General features: G+C 39.0%; 1 protein-coding gene across 1 annotated transcript in view; it reads left to right on the top strand.

Moving 5' to 3' along the window:
- The window catches only part of LOC117296409 (dynein heavy chain 5, axonemal-like), an 83857-nt gene that overhangs the window by 3008 nt on the left and 61128 nt on the right, over nucleotides 1-19721 (top strand). Inside the window, exons 5-26 of the mRNA XM_033779314.1 lie at nucleotides 277-361; nucleotides 768-969; nucleotides 1650-1777; nucleotides 2395-2662; nucleotides 2848-3157; nucleotides 3689-3909; nucleotides 4549-4841; nucleotides 5398-5573; nucleotides 6315-6471; nucleotides 7059-7271; nucleotides 7745-7858; nucleotides 8279-8410; nucleotides 9292-9401; nucleotides 9704-9800; nucleotides 10244-10418; nucleotides 11763-11944; nucleotides 12404-12603; nucleotides 13087-13366; nucleotides 13890-14024; nucleotides 15463-15687; nucleotides 16133-16241; nucleotides 16424-16551. Of these exons, the coding sequence (XP_033635205.1) occupies nucleotides 277-361; nucleotides 768-969; nucleotides 1650-1777; nucleotides 2395-2662; nucleotides 2848-3157; nucleotides 3689-3909; nucleotides 4549-4841; nucleotides 5398-5573; nucleotides 6315-6471; nucleotides 7059-7271; nucleotides 7745-7858; nucleotides 8279-8410; nucleotides 9292-9401; nucleotides 9704-9800; nucleotides 10244-10418; nucleotides 11763-11944; nucleotides 12404-12603; nucleotides 13087-13366; nucleotides 13890-14024; nucleotides 15463-15687; nucleotides 16133-16241; nucleotides 16424-16551 (3940 nt within the window). The remainder of the gene's footprint in view (nucleotides 1-276; nucleotides 362-767; nucleotides 970-1649; nucleotides 1778-2394; nucleotides 2663-2847; nucleotides 3158-3688; nucleotides 3910-4548; nucleotides 4842-5397; nucleotides 5574-6314; nucleotides 6472-7058; nucleotides 7272-7744; nucleotides 7859-8278; nucleotides 8411-9291; nucleotides 9402-9703; nucleotides 9801-10243; nucleotides 10419-11762; nucleotides 11945-12403; nucleotides 12604-13086; nucleotides 13367-13889; nucleotides 14025-15462; nucleotides 15688-16132; nucleotides 16242-16423; nucleotides 16552-19721) is intronic.

Raw genomic sequence — 19721 nt, 5'->3', positions numbered from 1 at the left:
ATGAATAGAAGACATGTTACGGATATTAAGAGGCAGATTATTCCAAAGTAAAGGACCAGCCTGAGAAAAAGCCCTGTCACCCCAATTGTTGTGGGTTTGGGGAACAACCAGTAACGATATACCACTCCCAGATGGTACGTGTGACATTGTAGTTTAGCTGATAACCTTATTCTGAAGCATAATTTTGTTCTGGCGAGCTACTTTTTGTCTTTTTGACCTATTGATGAATTTGCAGTTGACTTAATTATCTGCAATTTATATCTTTCTTATTTACAGTGTACTGCAGTTGATTCAGGAGTGTCGCTGGTTAAAGAGACTTGGAATTGATATACCAGACTCAGCGCAAATGGTTCTCAAACAGGTATGCCCTAGACGTTAATTAATTGTTCAATTTCCAACCATGGCGCATGTACCAGAAAAAAGCAAATCTAGAAAATAAACAAGCTTAAAAGAGAACATGCTGTAAATTGTACAGAATCAAAGTCCAAAATGTCAACAAAGGTATGCCCAAACATTTCATGATCCAACGATGGCAACGTATGCAATGGGTGTCTCCTATTGGTTAGTCATTTCGTCACAAGCATCCATACCTAATCAACAACCAAAGGTTTGGCTACTTCTACATCTGTTTCTGCACCAAGGGCATCAAGGCCAAGACCAGGGCAAACTGAGGACATGGCCTGTGTGGCATTCAAGTAATTCCAGGCCTAGCTATAGTTTCAATAATGAAATCAACATAATCTGCTTCGTGTTTTCTTTCACTCCAGGAGCAGAGATTCAAGAACTACTTCAACCATCTTCAGTTATGTCTGAAGGAGTTTCATGACATCATTGGATCCATCCAAGCACCGGTCCGTAGCTTGTTTAGACCTCACATCAATAACGTTACAGTGACCCTACAGCCTGGGTTAACAACACTAGCCTGGAACTCTATGAATATTGATGCCTTCTTGCACCAAGTCCATACCGGTAAGTACAGCTCAGGCTATCTAATATCAGAACATCCAAGCACCGGTCCGTAGCTTGTTTAGACCCCACATCAATAATGTTACAGTGACCCTACAGCCTGGGTTAACAACACTAGCCTGGAACTCTATGAATATTGATGCCTTCTTGCACCAAGTCCATACCGGTAAGTTGAGCTCAGGCTATCTTATCAGAACATGCTGAACTATTTACCAACTTTTAAACTTGAATGCTTCAATTCAACAAAGGTTTAATATGTGTAAAAAGAAAAATCACCCCTGCCAACTATCTATAATCCAATTTCAATTTATTTTTAAGCCATCAAGAAAGACTCTGCTAGGGTCAAAACGTCTAGACATTGATTATTTGTTTGCATTAATACAAAAGAACTTTTTGGTTGGTAGGCAGTTTGCAAAATCAAATTAAATTTTCCTAATTTCTTTTTTGTTACTCATTCTGCACTAAATACAATATAGATACTGTCTTTTATGTTTTGATTGTCTAAGACTATTGCTAAGCTGAAGATATCCGTTAATCTAGTCCCATTTCTTCTTCATCTCTTTTTAGCCAATGCCAAACTGAAGCACAAGGTGGACAGTGTTAATCATGTCATTGATACTAAGATTAATGCTAAGCTTAAAAGGATCTTTTAATCTAATCCCTATTCTTTAATCTCCTTTTAGCCAATGCCAAACTGAAGCACAAGGTAGACAGTGTTAATCACGTGATTGATACTAAGATTAACGCTAAGCTGAAGATGATCAGCGAGCTTTTCCTCTTTGATACAGACTTGGCATTCAGTAGATCATGGGTAAGAATGATTATAAAATCGTTTGTCAACTTCAACAACAAGTGCCCAATTTCATAGAGCTGCTTAAGCACGATAAAGGAGCTAAGCACAACAAAATTATGCTTACCAGATTAAGGTTACCAGCCAAACAACTATGTCACATGTACAACTTCTGACTTGTATCCTGCTCACTTCTGCTTAGCAAAATATTGTGTCTGCTTTAGCAGCTCTATAAAATGTGGCCCTGTTCTTAAAGGAACGCTACAGAATTGGTAAGAAACAAAAATTGTTAAGATCACAGATTTACATAATTTTTCACTATTCTCTCGTGACCGAGATGGCCGATCGATCTCAAACTTCTACAGGTTTGTCAGTTCATGTAGATGGTGGATTACATAACGCGCTAACACTGCCAGCTACGTTTTGTTAACAAAAACCAATTCTGTAATGTTCCTTTAAACATGCCTAAATGTGTCTATAAAGTTAATACTCCCTATAAACATGATAAAAGGAATCCTATTTTCTGCATATGTTGGAATACATCAAGTGAGAGTTCTGATCTTTGACAATTACCAAACGTGTCCAGTGCCTTTATTTTGAATTTCTTATCCAAATCTTTCATAAATGTCTTATCTCAGCCACCATCTGAGTTCACCGAAGCAATGCTAGACAGTGTCAGTTCTCGTAGTTCACAACTTCATGAGTTCACTGTCCAGATTGAAGAAGCCGTTCATGATCTGATCAGCATCCTCCTGGGGCACACCAAGAGTCCACCTCACAGTCCTCATCCGAGCCTGTCCGCTGGCTCAAGGCGTCATTCAGGAAAACAGACGATGAATCTTACACCAAGGACTGAAGCATCTAGCGGGGATACGAGTGATGATATGATGATTGGGGATATATTATGTAAGTTTATTAATAATTATAACAAAGTTTTATAGAGCGCGCAAATCCACTAAAGGTGTTCATAGTTTATTTACTCCGTAACATTTGAGAACCAACACTACTCAAAAAAGTTTATCACATGGTGCTACCGCAAACCTCACCATGCAAAGTTATTTATTTTTTTAAATTATTTATTTTATTTCCAGATCACTACTCCGAGCGAGTCTACCAAGCCGTGATGTCATCAATCTGTCGTACTCTAATAACCCTCGCTGAAGCAGCGGGTTGTGAAGGAATCATTGAAGCAATTAGTCGTGAGCTTGCGACGTCACCGCTCCCTAACGACGGCCGACTAGACGACCCTAGTCTACCTGTAACACCAGGGAGGAATAGAAGTCGACCTGGTACAGGGTATAGCAGAGCTAGTACAGCTATGAGCAGAGCTACGTCATCAATGTCGTTTCTATCAGATATGTCTTGGACGTCTGAAAAGACGCATGAGATCACGTATCTTAGGTAAGTCTTGAAACTTGTTTTTTATTTTTCTAAGTGTAAACATAAAACCCAAATCAAAGCATATCAGAAAAGACTCAAAGGATCATGTATCTTAGGTTAGTCTTAAAACTTGATCAACATTCTTCTACTTTATTATCAAACTAAAGGATAACATCAACAGTTTAAACTAGAAGATTACACCAAGTCATTTACCAACATACCAACATACTCAACTATTGATTAAAATAAGTTCCTCTATAGCGCATTTCACAATAACTGTCTCACTGCGCTTTACATGAGTGCTCTGGTCGTTGGGGCAATAAACATCCCTTCAATCTTTCTCAGCTTCGTGTGAAGTATACAGCCCTGAGCTGCCGTGGCGCTCCCAAGGCTTTTTTATACACAGTATCAACCTTTACCCTCGCAGGTACCATTTTATACCCCTGGATACAATTTTATTGTTTTTATCAATAATACTGTATTTGAAACGGTTTAAGTTTAGAGATCTGTTTCATCAAACCATTCTCTTACTTTCTATGTGACCATTTCTAGATTTGAAGTAGCGGTGAAATTCTCGATTCCTAACATCATCATTGAACCCACCTTGGATGCAATCAAGACGTCCTTAGCCCGCATCGCTGAAGTTGTTCTTAATACATCAGATAAGATATGCTGGTGGGCTGGTGAAGATATCGGAGAACCATTTCTTACTGAGGTTGTTCAAGAACCTGCTATTGAGAGTACGATGAGGAGTTTAGATGGAGTTGTTGAAGGTATTCTAATTTGTCTTAGAAGGTTTAATAATCTCTTCCTCAGAAAAATGATGACTGAGGGAGAGGGTTTAGAGAGAAGCCTTTCTGAAAAAAAAAACTGTTATCGTGTCGTGGCTGAGCGATTAAAAGAACCAAAATTAATGCTCTGGTTTTTTTGAGCAGCAGAGTGTGTGTTCGTAGAACTTGCATCATTGAGCAAGAACGTTTACCATGATTGCTTTGTCCTTTTGTTTGGACATTGAGCTGTAGGTCCCATGTACTGGAATTAGTAATGCACAATAATAAAATAAAAAACAGAACAGGTGTGCGAGCTACAGTGATTGAGCTGACTTGTTAGGCATGCTTAGTTTCATGACATCAAATATATAAAAATAAAGTTATAAGAGTTTTTGTTTTACCCTTACACCAGTGAAACAAAATAACAGGCATATTAGTCAGATGGGATTGGAACCCACGACCCTTGCAATTCTAGAGCAGTGTCATACCAACTAGGCAACTGAGACTGCCCGGTAGCTAGAGTCAGTGTGAATCCTATATTTTAGGAGCGGGTGTTGGTATAACCCAAATGAATCTACGTTATCCCCAGTGCATCTTTAACATCTATTCAATAACAAATATTTCATTTTTTCTTGTTTCTAGATCTTCAGCGAGTGATCGACAAACATCTCTACCATTTCAAGTTCTATGACTTCTTATGGAAAGATGACATGTATGCCGCTTACTACGAATTCATTGATAATGACCCCGGAACATTCGCTGTTAAGAAGGAAGTAGAACGTCTTCTACACATTGAAGAGAAGATTCAAGCTGTTCCTGGCATCTTACCAGTTGGCTCGGTGTGTCTTGAGACGAGTCCAATCACTGATGCTCTGTATGGGTTTGCTGTTCAATGGAAGACGCAATATGCTCAGGTGTTGCATGAAGAAGCCAAGGTAAGAGGACTTAGTGTTCCCTGCCACATCTCAAACTTGTAAAGTCAGTCTTTTGAAGGGTGTCATGACCTTTGCGGTCCATCAGAGCATCAAATGGTGGTGGTTAAGTTATCAGAGTGTGGGTTCGAATCCCAGTCATGACACTTGTGTCCTTGAGCAAGATGCTTTACTATAATTGCTTCCCTTCACCCAGGGGTATGGGGTACCTCCGATGGTAGAGGTTGAAATCTTTGGAGCACCACGGCAGCTCAGGGCTGTATACTGCCCAGGAATCTGAATAAAATTAAGTAAATGTTATTGGCCCAATTCCTGGGGCACTAATGTGAAGCACATTGATACGTTGTTGTGAAATGGTCTATATAAGAAGTAGTTATTATTATAATATTCAAGAGAGCCTCCTATCAGTCCCACCTGATTGCATACATCTACATTTATAAAGTATTAAAGCAATTGAATGGTTCAAGAAACCAAAGGTATACGTTCCCTTTAAGCGCAAGCTCAGTTGCAATTTTCATGCTTTTTTTAATGCAGACTTTTCCATACATTCTTTCTCCAGAGGAGACTTGATCAAGCCATCTTGTACCGTAATAACGTCAAGACTCGTCTGATGGCCGAAGTAGTCACCCTTGACCAGCTGAACGGGACGCTGAATTGGCTGGAGGAAGTACGAGATATGGAGAATAAAGTAGACAAGATATATCTCCCTATTGAGACTATGTATGCTGACCTCAGGTAGGTCAAGGGTCATTCGAGTTCAAACTTCTCTGAATATTGTTTGAAACGTTATTGAAACGTTGAGTTGTCAACCACCGGTTCTTTTCAGAACCATCGCTACTCAAAAGAGATTTACACACGGGGCTACTGCAAACCCACCTGTTTATACTCCCTACATGCAAAGCTTCAAAATCCTACTTAAATTTGTCTAGTTATTAAGTCGCAATTTGAATCAAAGAAGTGCAATTCATAACCATAGATGTATCTATGCTTGGTGTTCATATCCCCTTGTGGGAGTTTGCCAAGTTCCCTTAAAGCCATTGGACACTTTCGGTAAACAGTATTGTCCAATGCCCACACTTCGTGTATCACAACTTCTATATAAAATAATAAACCTATGAAAATTTAGGTTCAATAGGTCATCGGAGGCGGGAGAAAATAATGGGAAAACCCACCCTTGTTTCCGCACGTTTCGCCGTGCCATGACATGTGTTTAAAATAAATCTGTACTTCTCGATATCGAGTAAAGCATTTCATTGAATAATATTTCAAGAGAAGTCTTTCACCATTACCTTCTTTTAAACCTGTAAGTTATTTGTAAACCTGTGAACATTTAATTTTTTTTCTGTACCAAAAGTGTCCAATGGCTTTTATGGGAAGATCATCTAATCAAACAAACCATAACCAAAACCAAATCAGTGTTTGAAACAATCTTTAAGGATGATGATTTCTTCAACTCATCTCTTTCTTTCTTTCTAGGAGTTACAAGCTGAGATTGCCTCGTTCTGAAGTCGAGGAAGTAGAGAAACTACGAGATAATTGGCAAGAGGTCATTGACCTTGCTGAGCAATGTCGGGTCAAGTTACTGAAAGAAAGACGAGGAGCGTTTGAACAGGAACTAGACAAGCAAGTCAAGGTAAGGGGTGAAAATCACATGGTTAGAATTGCTCAGGTTGTGTTTTCAGTGATGTGGTCAGGGAGAGATAAGAGCACACTGGTCTCAAGCTCTGGTGTTTCTGATCAGCAGAGTCTGGGTTTGAGTCCCGGACACTTGTGTTCTTTAGCAAGACACTTTACCTTGATGCTTCGTCCTTTGCATGGGACGTAAAGCCGTTGGTCCCATGTGTTGTGTATCACACATAGAAGAACCCAGGACACTTATTGTAAAGAGAAGGGGTTGCCCTGGGGTTCCTGGTTTGATTGGCTGCATATTGCACGACAGCACCTTGTAAACCATTACATGGTGCTATAAAGGAATAGGTCTCATACTTCACAATGTAGCTCCACATACCTTGCAGAAGAAAAGTACTGAGCACTTTGATGATACGCCCCTCGGGGTGTGAAAAGTGCTTTATTTAAGAACCCTGTATCAGGCCTGACACTTCACAGAAGCAACGAGGGCGATTGCCTCCATTCCCCCCTGGCTATACAAGAACCAGTATTAATATCAACATTCTACTCTTGATATCATTTTCTGATTTATTTGACTTGATTTCTTGACAGCTGTTTGTGGTTGAGGTGATTCAATTCCGGAATAGTTTTGATTCTCAAGGACCAGCAGTACCGGGAGTCCAACCAGCCGAAGCCGTTTCAAGACTTCATGAATTCCAAGAAATCTTCAAGTTATACGACTCTAAGAGGAAGACGCTTGACTCCGTCTCAAGACTCTTTGGTATCATCTGTAAACCCTTCCCTGAGCTCGATAAAACTGGAGAGGTAAAATTTGTCCAAGAGTTAAATTTTGTGTTGGAATATACTTAAAATGTCAAGGCAAGAAGCCTGATACAAAATCACAAAAGTTTCATTACTGTGCAAAGTGGAACATGCTTTAAATTTAGCGTGAAACCAGGCCTTCTGATGGTTCTCACCCATACCATAGCTTTGCTGCGATGATGAACAACAAAAAACATGCCAACAGTTTTATTCCATGTAATGCATCTCTTTGAAACTCCTTTTTTGCCTGGTGCATGTTTCCCTCCGTCCTACAATCTAGGATGTTTTGAGAGAATATCAATACCTACCTTCGGTAAGCTCCTCTAAGTTACTTTCATCTGACATTTTTTCCTGTTGTCGCCCCTTCACCAAGAGTGGTTTTTAGCCTTGTTTGGGGTTAGCTTGCATTGAACAAAATTGTTTGTATTGAGAAGATTTGAGGCAATTATAACTGATTTGTTTTTGATTCTTTATAGGAATTGGATCTGCTAGGTTTACTCTACGGACTGTTCCAGAAGTTTATTGCATTTGATGCTCAGTTTAGAGATAAACTTTGGGCAGATGTAGACCTTGAACAAGCCAACAGGGAGGTAAGAGTTTGTTTTTCTTTCAGAAAGTTACTCTATTTTTCAGAATCAAGGTTTGATCCTGTGCTCTGTAACAACAGTTTGAATTTTTGACTATTGATTGTGCATAATTTTGGGACACACTTGAATGTAACAGTAATTAGTGCATTTGTGATTTATACTGAAATTTAGATTTGTTTTCTAAAGTTGAGGGTGCCACTATCAACAGGGAAGTTTTTTCCCAACATGTTTAAACGTGTTAGCACAGATTTTGAATTTCAGAACTGAGCTTATGTTCGCCTTAGATCACACCTCACTCCCTCCTTTTCTGGCAGTAAACAGGAGTCAAAATTAGCGATTTAAAATTAATTTTGATAAAAAAACTTATGATATCACGTTATATTTGTTCTGATTTTTGTTTTGTTTTGTTGATTTCTTGTTAAGGTTGAGAATTACTGGGATGAATGTCAGAATCTTCCGGATAAACTCAAGGATTGGGATGCTTACAATGAGATGAAAAGCTCCATCAAGTTCTACCTGGATGTATTCCCGATATTACACAAACTGGCTTCAAAGGTAACATTCAAATATAATAATGACCATCATTGGCCCTAGGGTTTAACTGGATGTATTCTTGATATTACACAAACTGGCTTCAAAGGTAACATTCAAATATAATAATGACCATCATTGGCCCTAGGGTTTAACTGGATGTATTCCCGATATTACACAAACTGGCTTCAAAGGTAACATTCAAATATAATAATGACCATCATTGACCCTAGGGTTTAACTGGATGTATTCCCGATATTACACAAACTGGCATCAAAGGTAACATTCAAATATAATAATAATACCTTATTGCATACTCGGTAGGTGCGCATTAGATGTGGTCTAGCTAGTATGCTGGTCTGTCTAACGATCAAGTTTGTTCGCTAGTTAGACCAGCATTCACCGCATTCAACAGTTGGCGCTTTTGGATGTCTTTCCGATACTACACAAACTGGCTTCAAAGTTAACATTCAAATATACATTCATTGGTAATGGGTGGTCGGGTTGACATAGTGGTGTCTTGCCTCGCCTTCTACCTCTGGGACCCTGGTTCAAATCCCACCGAGGGCACTATGTGGATTGGGTTTTCAGTTCATACTTTACTCCGTGGGTTTTCCCTGGAAAAATATTCTGGGGTTGCTTCCAACATCTAACAATCAAACATCCCCTTTGTAACAGCGCCATGAGCTCTTTTTGGTGGATTTGCGTGCTTTACAAGGCTTTGTTATTATTTAAAAGGAGAGGTATACCTTTTAAGTAAAACGGTTCTTTCTCAATTCATTACTGCCAAACAGTACATTTACAGTATCCACTTTGGAGTGAGTTTCTTGCACATTGTGCTGAACTCGTAGTTTGATTCCTACATGTGAGTAAGCCAAATCTTTCTATGTTAATTGAATTTTCAGGAGATTCGTAATCGTCATTGGCTTCAAGTGATGTCAGTAACAGGAAGTTCCTTCCAACTAGAAGCAAACGTCTTCAAGTTACTTCATATCTTAGATATCGGACTGATTGTGTAAGTCATTCGTTAATATCCTTAACAAATTTCATTCAATATTTTGAGACTTTACCTCTCAAGTTGGACGTCTCATTGTTTTGTCAATACTGCTTAGCAAATTTCTCTGCTGAGCAAAAAATGAGTGGGGCACCAGTCACAACGATGTAAACTTTATGGACTATTGGCTGGTCACCAGTTTCTGCTATTAAATATTTTTCTGTGCTTAGAAAGTTTTTGAGCTTACAGTCTACAGTAAATTGGGCCTATTTCCTAGAGCTGAATGTTGGCTAATGTGTATGAATTTTGTTTTCTTTATTCAGACATCAGACAGAGATTGAGGATATTTGTCGTTGTGCGAGCAAGGAGCAAGAATTAGAAGTCAAACTTCGTATCACTGAAGAAGAATGGACAGAACAGGTAAACTCATTGGCACATTAAAGTTTTATCGAGCATCGAAGAAAAACTCATTTATCCTCGGCAAATAGTGATCCGGTTCGCTAGGCCTCATTGTCTCCTTGTTTAGGAGACACACGGTCTGGACCAATCATGGGCGGGCTTCAAAGGTTCTATCAATTTGAAGGACCAATCACAACCGGCGTAGGTCGATAACACTTCGGTAATTATTGTTGCAGTTCACTCTCTGTCTCGGCACAAAAAAGAGGGTCAAAATAATTTATCTTTAATCAATTGTTTGTGAGATATCAGTTAAATCCTGTGTACATCACCAGCAGCCGATTACACGAAAGGATTAATCCTATTTGAGTTTAAATAAATCACTTTTTTTCTTTTCTTTTTTTTAAACAATCACCACTCATAGAATACAATTAAATAAATCACATCGTATTGTTGATTTTTTGTAGGTATTATCATTTGAAGAATATAAGAAGAGAGGACCAATCTACCTAGAGAAGGATAATTCTGAACATCTGTTGGAACAATTAGAGAATGCTCAAGCATTGTTAGCTACTATGTTAACATCGAGATATATCGGACCATTAAGAGAGGAGGCAGCTGGCTGGGCAGAGAAACTAAAAGGTATTTTTTAGGTAGTCATGTGATCAATCACATGATCAAGTAGATTGAGTCACTGAGCATGGTGGGAGCTGTATGATATTCTAGATCATGTGTTAGTTTGTATAACATTTATTTTTAATTTTTATGATCACAGAAGGCCATTATAAGAATATTTCAGTTCTGTTTCTCTTTTTATTAATAAACTTTATTTATATTCTATTCCTTCTACCAAAATTAGCTTAGTTGCGTAGTTTGATCAAAATCTCAGAACAACACATAAACACTTGAGAAATCATATACAATGAATTACCTAAATAACATTGTTCGTTATTTATGATCTTCCTGTTTGAATGATTATTAATTATTAACTAACATCATCATCTTTGTTTATTTCTCTCAATCATAATCTGAAGTCATCTTGTCTCATTGGTAAACAACATCATCATCTATTCATTCTTTATGTCGTACATTATATGTAGTAATCTTTTGTTTTGTACATCACCTCCTCATTTCATTTGTTTTTTATTTATTCAATTTCAATGGGTGATTTTGGGACACTAGGTGGCAGCAGACTTACCAGGGCCCAATTTCATAAAGCATGTAAGCATGAAAATTTGTTAGCATGAAGCTTCTTCCTTAATAAAAACAGGATTACCAACCAAATTTCCAGGATAAGCAAACAACAGCTGAATACCATTAACAAGCAACAAGCAACAAATGGAAATTTGGTTGGTAAGCCTGTTTTTATCAAGGAAGACATTTCATGCTACGCAAATTTCGCGGAAACTCTCCACTGTGAAGTGATATTGTGTTTCCGTTTTATATATTGTTATAGTTTTCCCAGATACAACTTGTGTAACCTTTTAGTGTACCCTTTTTAAAGGGAAGGTACCGGTTCACATTTGGTAATTACTCAAAACAAATATTAACTTAAAAACTGACTTGGTAACGAGCATTGGCGAGTTGTTGATAGTATAAAACATTGTGAGAAACGACTCCCTCTGAAGTAACGTAGTTTTTGAGAAAGAGGTAATTTCTCACTAAAATAATAAAAGACTTCTAGCTAGAAGTCTTTTAAAGAAGTATTTTATTCCTATCTGAAATCACAGAAATTCGTCCAACAAGGGTGTTTTTTCTGTCATCATTTTCTCGCAACTTTGATGACCGATTGAGCCCAAATTTTCACAGGCTTGTTATTTTATGCTTATGATGGGATACACCAAGTGAGAACACTGGTCTTTGACAATTACCAATCGTGTACAATGCCTTTAAGTGTAATGTGCTTGTAAACTATATTTGATGGAAAAAACCTTAGTTGTTTGAATCGTGTTACTAATAAATGATTATTTGATGATTGATTTTTAGGAGTGGCTGAAGTGTTGGAGCAGTGGCTTGAGGTACAGGATTTATGGCAGTATCTAGAAGCCGTCTTCAGCGTGGGGCGGACAGCGAAGGAGCTACCTCAAGAAGCTAAGAGGTTTAATCGCATCGATAAAAGCTGGACTAAGATTATGAAGAGGGCTTATGACACAAGGAATGTCTTACAGGTTGGTTGTTGTCTTAACATTCAGTGATTTGATTTGGTTTGATTTAATTTGATTTTATTTGAAATTGTTTATTTACTTTTCACCATCGCAGCCAACAGCTTAATTGTGGCCAGACTACATTCAACAAAATAATTCAAAAGTGAACAAAACCCTCTAATCAAATGTACATGTTTTGGGTTTTTCAGGATACAAATGCCTTTCACCCTACTCATAATAAAAGTATGAACTAATTTGGAAGTAAAATGGAACAAAGACACAAAAGAGCAATGCCAATAAAAAAACAAAAAGGAGAGCAAACAAAAATGGGTTTTTATGTTGCATTTAAAAGAGGCATGTTTCTGTTAGCTTTAAATACAGGTTTCTTTATGACTGCCATACCTTTGGAATTCAAAATTTGAAATTTGTGTTTATTTCATTCTTGTATTTGATGACGTCTTATTTCTTTTCTTTCCTCTTTAGTGCACCTATGGTGGTGAAGTTCCAAAAGGCGTGGTCTTAAGACATATATTTGAAGAGCTTGAGATTTGCTTCAAGTCTCTGATGGGATACTTAGATAAGAAGAGACAAGGATTCCCAAGATTCTATTTCTTATCGGATCCAGTGCTCCTCGCCATCTTAAGTCGTCCGTTTGATCTGGAGTCAGTCAGGCCTCATCTCAGGTAAATCTTTGCAAAAGTTAAGGGGGAAAAAATAGAAATTTAGTGTCACAAGAAACTAATCTTAATGGAATTACAACACAATACATGTAAATAACAATAAACACCATAATTTCTGACCTGCAAGACCTTAAGTTAATTTACATCCATATTGAAATTTATATTTTATTTATTGTAGCTTGAATATCAGTTCAAGTTTTGATATATTGCAAACCAAGTTTTCAAAACATTCAAAGTTTACAATCGGTGTAGACAATAATTTACATAGCAAAATGTACCAAGATTCGATTTGAAACAGTTATCAGTATTCATCATGTGGTATTCAACCTTAGCAGTAACTTTCTACCCGATTAAGGTTTCCCGCTTAAACACCATATATCTCATGTACAATGTGACTGGTTTCCTGCAAAATATTGTTAAGCATCATTATGAAATTGGGCCATGGTTTAATAATTCTACAACTCATCTTTCTGTTTATCTTCCTAGGTGTATCTTCAACAGCGTTTACGACATCCGTCTAGAGCAGCTACCTCTCTCCTTCCTTCCTCAGAGTGCTACATCCTCTCCTGAGAAGTCTTACCACAGCGGACGAGAGAGACACTCCCCGATGAGATCGGATTCCTCAGCGGCTCATATGTCTCATCAACAATCTCGGATGACTCTAGGAGAGAGTATGATCGGAGGAGGCGGGATACAGTCAGAGTATTTGATGCAAGCTGTCGCTGTTATCTCTAAGGAGACGGAAGTCTTACAGCTTGATGAAGAGGTTAGTGCTTGATCTGGAATAAGTCTTAATCTCAGTGTAATATAAAGTGGCTTCTTATGTAGCATTCATATCCGTCACTCAGTGATGCTCAAGGCGCTTCAACATTGTGTTTTCCTCCAAGGTGTTGTAGAGTTACATATCTGAAGACCTAATCAAACCAGAAACACTGGGGCGATATCCCTTCTCTTTACAATAGGTGCACTGGGTGGGTTCTTTTACATGCGTTACACAACACACAGGACCATCGGCTTATGTCCAATCCAAAAGATGCAGTAATAATTGAGTTTGGTGCTTAAGAACACCAGTGTCGTTACTGGTATTCCAACCCAAACTGCTGATCAGAAACATCAGAGCTTGAGTCATGCCATGCTTAGACTATTTTGTCTGAGAAACAAAATTTGTAGACTTTGTTAATAGGGCCAAACATTTTATCACCCATGAGACTTGCACAATCTATGCAAAGCATTTATCATCAATTTTGTTTCCATTTGTACTAGTTTTGTTGTTTTGTGAATCTTGCTAGGTATCATTGAAGGATAGCGTTGAGATCTGGTTACATGCCTTGAAGGAATCCATCAGTAAGACGATGTATTCTAACGTCTGTAAGATGATTGAAGAAGTAGAAGCAGGTCTTCCTATCGAGGAACTGGCTAACAAGGTAAGATCGTAGACTCTAACAACCGTTTCAGACAAGCGCTCCAGAGTCGCGCCAAGCCAAAGTCTGAATTAAATACATGAAAAGTTTGATATCTGAAACAATGAGGAGTGACTGGACTCACAAGAAGTCGAAAGATGGACTGTTGCAGTCGTTCGGAACGACTCTGGAGCGCATTGGTTTCAGACGTCGATCTTGTCATGAGCCGAGCCAGTATAAATGTTATGTTAAGTTAAGTCGAACTAGAGTTACTCCTAATCTTTTTGGTTCGGTGGGCCTGTCTATACAGGTTTTAGTTATGTAAAAACTATATTTAGTTTATGATGTGAGATCAACACTTAATATCCCTGTGATTGTTTTTAATAGTTATTTTTATTATTGAAGACTTCTTAACCCTTGCAATACCATTGTCGAGTTTACTCGACCGCGCAGTGCAAGTGCTTCCTTACCATTGTCGAGAAAACTCGACTGTGCGTTGTGTAGTCGCTCCGTCCCAATGTCGAGAAAACTTGACAGAAAAAAGCCTTGCCTTTGAGAGATTGTATTTATTTTGTTTGGAGCCCTCTGTTGTTAGGTTTTATATAGACGGGTTGCTTGTTTACCAAGCATTGCAATGGTATGTATTGTATAGGGGGTCGCCATCATGATTTTCCGAGAAAAGTATGTTTGAAGATTTCACGCTTCCGTTTTTTTTTGACAAAAATCACCATCATGTCTCCTCATTGCACGAAGGTTTTGGCTTATATGTTTGCCTATAGTGACTCTATAAAAAGACTTGGGAAGTTCTGAGAGAGAATCTAGTGAACATTTGGCAGCCAATCGTGGTATTTCGTCGCCAGACATGCAGTCAGATGATGACAAAACCGGACTATATAACAACGGTAGCTAACTGGACCGAGCACGTCACCCGTTCAACGCCGTGGGCTTGGGCGTGCATATTAGATTTTTCAGCAAAATAGGTTCCGATTTTGGTACAAATGGAAATAGAAGCTTATAATAAAAACGATTATATTTTCTGAGTAGTTTTTACAAACTTTTCTTGAGGAAAATTAGGTTGAAAATCTTGTCGTTTTTCTTGAGACAGAAATCCTGAATAAAAATAGAAGTAATTCGTTTTAGCTAGAAATCTTGCAAACAAAATTAAGATAATAAATATACAAATTTGACATCGTAGGAAAGGTCATTTCATATGCTACAAATTGCATGCACAAAGTTTTTCCAAAAAATAATGTCTTCCCACAGAAATTCAAGATTGAAAACAGTACACACTGCAAATTGCGTTATATATTTTTTAGTGTGAAAAAATACGGTACACAGCATTGTGACCTTTGTCAACAATGCGGTATCCGGTTGGGCGCTTGCAATAAACAATGTGGTATTGAAGACTTCTTAAACCATTTATATTAATCAAGTTTTATTGAACTTTGACCCCCTATTATAGTTTCCAATGCAAGTGGCTGGCTTAGGTCTCTTGATGTACTGGACCAAGGAATGTGAACTTGGAATCTTAGAGATAAGGAACGATCGTAAAGCGATCTCAAATGCAGCTAAGAAGTTTGGTACAACGATGAGCCGGCTGTCGACTGCGCTGACTAGAGGAACATGGAAGACGTTAGATGAGCACATGACACCTCTACAAAGACTCAGATTGGAAAGTCTGGTCGCTGTGAGTAATCAGTTCATTCCGGCCTGGAATTCTGTGCATGCCATGGCCTCCACGGCACCTGGTCTTGGCCTTGGTGCCTCTTCAAAAGTTTCCAATTGACTTTAAGATTTGCAAATGGAAGTGCCCTTTGCAAAATGAAAATGGCCTTGCCCTTTTACATGTTTTATAGATAAAATTCCAGGCCTGTCATTTCTTATGACTTAATAGTAGTGAAGTTAACTTCGGGTAATAAGAAAGCAGGATAGTTCTTTTTGTAAAGCCTGTTATCCCAAACATTTGCTGATTTTGCTTTGAAAAAATGGGTTACCAACCAGAACACTATACAGTTACCATTGCTGCAACTGGTACAATTCCGTCTTGTTATCTTTGCAGTCGTCATAATTTTGCAAACAACATACTTTAATTTTACTTTTATTTGTAAATTTTCTGTTGTTATTTTTTGTAGCAATCTCTGTATCTCCGAGACACCTTGGAACATATGAGCAATCGTAAACTCCGAGAGATTGGTGACTTTGAATGGAGAAGATGTATTCGATTTTATCATCACTTCACTGGTAGGTAGAGAGGACCATTGAGGGCTAGAGATGGGGAGATATTTGCAGTAGGCGCATCTTTTCTTTGTGATTTTCACAAGATTGTAATTCTTGACCACTATTTTCAAAAAGACCTGGTCTATCTGTTTAATTTTCTTATGATTGTACTTCTCTCACAAATATTAATTTGTAACTCTTTACAGCTGGTCGTGTTCAGCCCCAGATCTACATTCTAGATGATCGTTTTACCTACGGGACTGAGTTCTATGGCGGTCAATCATCGTTGGTTCTGACACCTGTTACTGAGAGGTGCTTCTTGTCTCTGGCACTGGTAAGATCTGCTTCAATCCTAAACTGTTTCCATGGTAACATCTTAATGGTCTTTTCTTTTATTTAGCTTACTTATAAACTATAAATTAAACAAGGAACATTTTGTCATTGTCAACTCTATTTGAGATGATGTTCAGACAGTTTAGGAGTGACATCCTTTTAGAAACCCTTTTTTCCAAGCAGGTCACTTACTAGGTCTTTACTCGGTATTCTAAACCTATGAGAAGTTCAAAACTTACTGTAGAAGTAGGGATTAAGAAGTCAGGAGAACCCAGGCTCTTTAGTGTTATAGTTGAGCTCAACAAAAGAAGCAATTGAATAGCGCTAAACAGTGGTGGTGCTCTTGACAATTAGAAGCTACCACAGTGGCTGGGGAGATTGGGCATGTGGTTACTTCCCCTGGCTGGCTCAGCTGCATCTCTCTATTGTTAAGGGACTAGTTGTTGACAAATATCTTTGTACCACTTGCTTAGCAGATGAGTTAAGCAGATGTTTTATAGTTGAGCTTTACAATTGAATAGCGCTAAACAGTGGTGGTGCTCTTGACAATTAGAAGCTACCACAGTGGCTGGGGAGATTGGGCATGTGGTTACTTCCCCTGGCTGGCTCAGCTGCATCTCTCTATTGTTAAGGGACTAGTTGTTGACAAATATCTTTGTACCACTTGCTTAGCAGATGAGTTAAGCAGATGTTTTATAGTTGAGCTTTACAATTGAATAGCGCTAAACAGTGGTGGTGCTCTTGACAATTAGAAGCTACCACAGTGGCTGGGGAGATTGGGCATGTGGTTACTTCCCCTGGCTGGCTCAGCTGCATCTCTCTATTGTTAAGGGACTAGTTGTTGACAAATATCTTTGTACCACTTGCTTAGCAGATGAGTTAAGCAGATGTTTTATAGTTGAGCTTTACAATTGAATAGCGCTAATCAGTGGTGGTGCTCTTGACAATTAGAAGCTACCACAGTGGCTGGGGAGATTGGGCATGTGGTTACTTCCCCTGGCTGGCTCAGCTGCATCTCTCTATTGTTAAGGGACTAGTTGTTGACAAATATCTTTGTACCACTTGCTTAGCAGATGAGTTAAGCAGATGTTTTATAGTTGAGCTTTACAATTGAATAGCGCTAAACAGTGGTGGTGCTCTTGACAATTAGAAGCTACCACAGTGGCTGGGGAGATTGGGCATGTGGTTACTTCCCCTGGCTGGCTCAGCTGCATCTCTCTATTGTTAAGGGACTAGTTGAGCTTTACAATTGAATAGCGCTAAACAGTGGTGGTGCTCTTGACAATTAGAAGCTACCACAGTGGCTGGGGAGATTGGGCATGTGGTTACTTCCCCTGGCTGGCTCAGCTGCATCTCTCTATTGTTAAGGGACTAGTTGTTGACAAATATCTTTGTACCACTTGCTTAGCAGATGAGTTAAGCAGATGTTTTATAGTTGAGCTTTACAATTGAATAGCGCTAATCAGTGGTGGTGCTCTTGACAATTAGAAGCTACCACAGTGGCTGGGGAGATTGGGCATGTGGTTACTTCCCCTGGCTGGCTCAGCTGCATCTCTCTATTGTTAAGGGACTAGTTGTTGACAAATATCTTTGTACCACTTGCTTAGCAGATGAGTTAAGCAGATGTTTTATAGTTGAGCTTTACAATTGAATAGCGCTAAACAGTGGTGGTGCTCTTGACAATTAGAAGCTACCACAGTGGCTGGGGAGATTGGGCATGTGGTTACTTCCCCTGGCTGGCTCAGCTGCATCTCTCTATTGTTAAGGGACTAGTTGTTGACAAATATCTTTGTACCACTTGCTTAGCAGATGAGTTAAGCAGATGTTTAATAGTTGAGCTTTACAATTGAATAGCGCTAAACAGTGGTGGTGCTCTTGACAATTAGAAGCTACCACAGTGGCTGGAGAGATTGGGCATGTGGTTACTTCCCCTGGCTGGCTCAGCTGCATCTCTCTATTGTTAAGGGACTAGTTGTTGACAAATATCTTTGTACCACTTGCTTAGCAGATGAGTTAAGCAGATGTTTTATAGTTGAGCTTTACAATTGAATAGCGCTAATCAGTGGTGGTGCTCTTGACAATTAGAAGCTACCACAGTAGCTGGGGAGATTGGGCATGTGGTTACTTCCCCTGGCTGGCTCAGCTGCATCTCTCTATTGTTAAGGGACTAGTTGTTGACAAATATCTTTGTACCACTTGCTTAGCAGATGAGTTAAGCAGATGTTTTATAGTTGAGCTTTACAATTGAATAGCGCTAATCAGTGGTGGTGCTCTTGACAATTAGAAGCTACCACAGTGGCTGGGGAGATTGGGCATGTGGTTACTTCCCCTGGCTGGCTCAGCTGCATCTCTCTATTGTTAAGGGACTAGTTGTTGACAAATATCTTTGTACCACTTGCTTAGCAGATGAGTTAAGCAGATGTTTTATAGTTGAGCTTTACAATTGAATAGCGCTAATCAGTGGTGGTGCTCTTGACAATTAGAAGCTACCACAGTAGCTGGGGAGATTGGGCATGTGGTTACTTCCCCTGGCTGGCTCAGCTGCATCTCTCTATTGTTAAGGGACTAGTTGTTGACAAATATCTTTGTACCACTTGCTTAGCAGATGAGTTAAGCAGATGTTTTATAGTTGAGCTTTACAATTGAATAGCGCTAATCAGTGGTGGTGCTCTTGACAATTAGAAGCTACCACAGTGGCTGGGGAGATTGGGCATGTGGTTACTTCCCCTGGCTGGCTCAGCTGCATCTCTCTATTGTTAAGGGACTAGTTGTTGACAAATATCTTTGTACCACTTGCTTAGCAGATGAGTTAAGCAGATGTTTTATAGTTGAGCTTTACAATTGAATAGCGCTAATCAGTGGTGGTGCTCTTGACAATAGAAGCTACCACAGTGGCTGGGGAGATTGGGCATGTGGTTACTTCCCCTGGCTGGCTCAGCTGCATCTCTCTATTGTTAAGGGACTAGTTGTTGACAAATATCTTTGTACCACTTGCTTAGCAGATGAGTTAAGCAGATGTTTTATAGTTGAGCTTTACAATTGAATAGCGCTAATCAGTGGTGGTGCTCTTGACAATAGAAGCTACCACAGTGGCTGGGGAGATTGGGCATGTGGTTACTTCCCCTGGCTGGCTCAGCTGCATCTCTCTATTGTTAAGGGACTAGTTGTTGA

The sequence above is a fragment of the Asterias rubens genome, chromosome 11 (genome assembly GCF_902459465.1).
Source record: "Asterias rubens chromosome 11, eAstRub1.3, whole genome shotgun sequence".
NCBI lineage: Eukaryota > Metazoa > Echinodermata > Asteroidea > Forcipulatida > Asteriidae > Asterias > Asterias rubens.
Note: the sequence above shows the minus strand (reverse complement) of the source record. Positions and strands in the feature narration are given on the sequence as shown.